Source organism: Sinocyclocheilus rhinocerous, unplaced genomic scaffold, assembly GCF_001515625.1.
Source record: "Sinocyclocheilus rhinocerous isolate Xijiao unplaced genomic scaffold, SAMN03320098_v1.1 scaffold6422, whole genome shotgun sequence".
Taxonomy (NCBI): domain Eukaryota; kingdom Metazoa; phylum Chordata; class Actinopteri; order Cypriniformes; family Cyprinidae; genus Sinocyclocheilus; species Sinocyclocheilus rhinocerous.
This window is the reverse complement of record NW_015665853.1, coordinates 1,381-4,261: the sequence shown is the minus strand read 5'-3', so window position 1 is coordinate 4,261 and position 2,881 is coordinate 1,381. Positions and strand designations below refer to the sequence as shown.

The following is a 2,881-nucleotide window of genomic DNA, read 5'->3' as shown; positions in this document are numbered from 1 at the left end:
AAAAATCAATTTAAACTTATTGGAAAACAATTAAATTATTTCACTGCTGTGAACTGACCACACAGAATATGAAGAATATCAAAAACTTTAGGAGTCAGCTGTCCACGGCAGTCCTTAAGATATCAGCACAATAACTCACTCAGCAAAATATCATCTAATTATCGTTATCGATAAAATCCCAGAAAATATTGAGATAAATATAATATTGCACACCCCTGATATATTTAACATTTTGTTTAGAAAAGTTTTTAAATAAATATGAGAAGTGCCCTTTTTTCCACTTGAGCCCCTGCCCCTCAAAATGCCCGTGCACGTCCCTGTGTAGCAACAACATTGGAGTGTGTATTGTTAATGTCTTATTTTACAGAGAATTCAGGTTTCTTTTTGTGACAGTTTATTAATATATGAGCCCCTATACTGTAAATCCCCTTTTTTGTTTACTGTGAGCCTATTTCTATTTGATAACATTAACCTTTAATACATTTAAATCATGATTATTGCACCACATGGTCCTTGTTTGTCAACCTTTATGGCAACATAACAAAATAAGTTGTGAATCTCACAGTTTTGTCTGTAGTTGTAAAAAAAAAATAAAAAATGGTAGGTTTGGTTCAGTTAAAAAAAAAGTTCAACAAAGCAGTCATCAAAAAATTGCTAATATGAAACAATGGCAGGCCAAATTCCTATAGAAACTGATCACCGTCAAATTAGTAAAATTATAAATCATTTCGTTTAAATGTACTCTTGTGAATAGATAAAATAAGAATATACAAAATATCTACAATCCAGAAAGAGAAACAACTGCAAAAGAACAACCAGTAGACCTAAAAGATTAATACTAATAATAATAACCTCTAAATAAATCATTTGTGTTTGTTTAGTTAGCACAGTTCGGTGCATTTATTTACAGTATTGGTTAATTGTTCTGAGAATCGACGTAGCTTTTCCACAATTTGTAACATTCTAAGTCAATATTCGAACACGAATAAGTCAATAAATAGCCTACTACATTAAAGTGTGCTTTCTAAGATTCCATGTGTATGTAGTGTCTGCCGAGCAACATTAGCGCGCCACCCTCAGGCTGAATTACGCAAGGACACCAGACCTCTGGCAGCATTCAGACATCTGAACGTTAAACTCATAGATTAGTTATACAGCGTTACGATACGAGCCAGAATCTGCTCCTCCTAAACTCATGATCAGGAGCCGCTGCTGCTTGAACAAGAACAATGAGACATATGGAGGTCAGGAGTGGGGCGGATCAATCGAAAGTGAAAGTACAGAACTTGAAGCCATTTTGATGAAGCCACTGTAAACCATTTTGCGCAGTGCGCTGCTGTCACTTCATGCCGTGATCTCAGAAATCTGAGCGTAATTAAGTGCAGTAAATATTGACCTATTTGGACCGACAACCGAGACAGAACGACAAACGGTAAGGTCACGCTTCTGGGTCCTACATAAGAATGTAAATTTTACGCATTACTTAGTCACTATTGTTTTTTTGTTTTTTTTGTTGTTGTTTTTTTTTTAAGTCTACGGTATACGATGATGTTACGATGCAGTGAAGCATAACGACGAGGAGTCGGTGATGATGTTACAGCTTTAACAGACTTTACTGAATATTTTGCTGTTGATTTTAAATTGGTTTCAAGAATGAAGCTTTATAAAGAATTAAGGCACTATTTCTCGCGTTTTTCAGTGATGCAGCGAACTGTAGACCATCTTCAGATTCTGCTGATCGGTAAAACCGGTTCTGGAGTGAGCGCTTCTGGAAACACTATCCTGGGTGAAGATGTGTTTCAGTCCGGGCGGAGTCTGACCTCCATCACTGACAGATGCCGAAAACACACGGCTGAAGTGTCAAACAGAAGAGTCACAGTAACTGACACTCCAGCTTTCTTCAGTACAGCAAACATTGATCTGAATGTGGAGTTAAAGAGAGGACTGAACCTGTGCTCTCCAGGAATCCACGCGATCCTTCTGGTTTTCCCTTTACACACTTTCACTCAGCAAGATGCAGATACCGTGCTCTTATTCAAGCAGATGTTTGGTGAAAACGCCATGAAACACACATTAGTCCTGTTCACACATGGAGACGAGCTTCAACACAAATCAGCCGATCAACTCATTAGACGTAACGCAGAGCTGTCCAAACTAACAGAGGAGTGCGGAGGGAGATTTCACTTACTGAACAACAAAGATCTGAACGACAGAGAGCAGGTCACCAAACTCTTGGTGAAGATCCAACGAATGGTGTCTGAAAATGAGAACAGCTGCTACACTTTACAAATGTTTGAGACTCAATCACTCAAAGTATTTCTGCAGAGATTTACAAAGCCACAGTATCTGTATGCAGTCAGTGCAGTCATTGTGTTTGCACTGGGCTGTGTGAATATGAGGAATGAAGGTTTATTCGATGTTAAAACATTTCTGTATGGTTGTGCTGGAGGTGTGTTATCAGCAGTGACAGGAGCTGCTTCAGGAGCCGTTTGCACACAGATGTACAACAATCAGAGATGGAGGATCAGGAGATTCACTGAAGATCATCTGAAACATGTCAGACTGTGGGGAATCATGTGTGGTTGTGCGGCTGGGATGATCACGGGGGGTTTTGTGGGTCCAGCAGGTTCATCAGCTACATTACTGAGAGGAACACTGGGCGGTGTTGGAGTTCCAGTATTCTGGAGTTTGTACAATAAAATATTAGAATGATTTGATTATTAATGAATAAATGAACAATCATATTGTTTTGTATTTTTACTCTAACTTTATTTTTCATAAAACACTGACTGAAACTGCTTTGAGTCTGGTTATCTATTTGATTCACAAACAACTTTATTTTATTGTGCCTTCCAAACAGGCTTCTCAAGGAGCTTCACAG

At 38.3% G+C, this 2,881-nt stretch overlaps 1 protein-coding gene across 1 annotated transcript; it reads left to right on the top strand.

Moving 5' to 3' along the window:
• Nucleotides 1-1,356: 1,356 nt before the first annotated feature.
• LOC107731602 (GTPase IMAP family member 7-like) lies at nt 1,357-2,676 on the top strand (the record flags this gene model as incomplete). The annotated part of the gene is made up of 2 exons (XM_016542720.1): nt 1,357-1,432; nt 1,700-2,676. A coding segment is annotated over exon 2 (975 nt), but the record flags the coding sequence as incomplete, so codon positions are not given.
• Between the last annotated feature and the right edge of the window lie 205 nt (nt 2,677-2,881).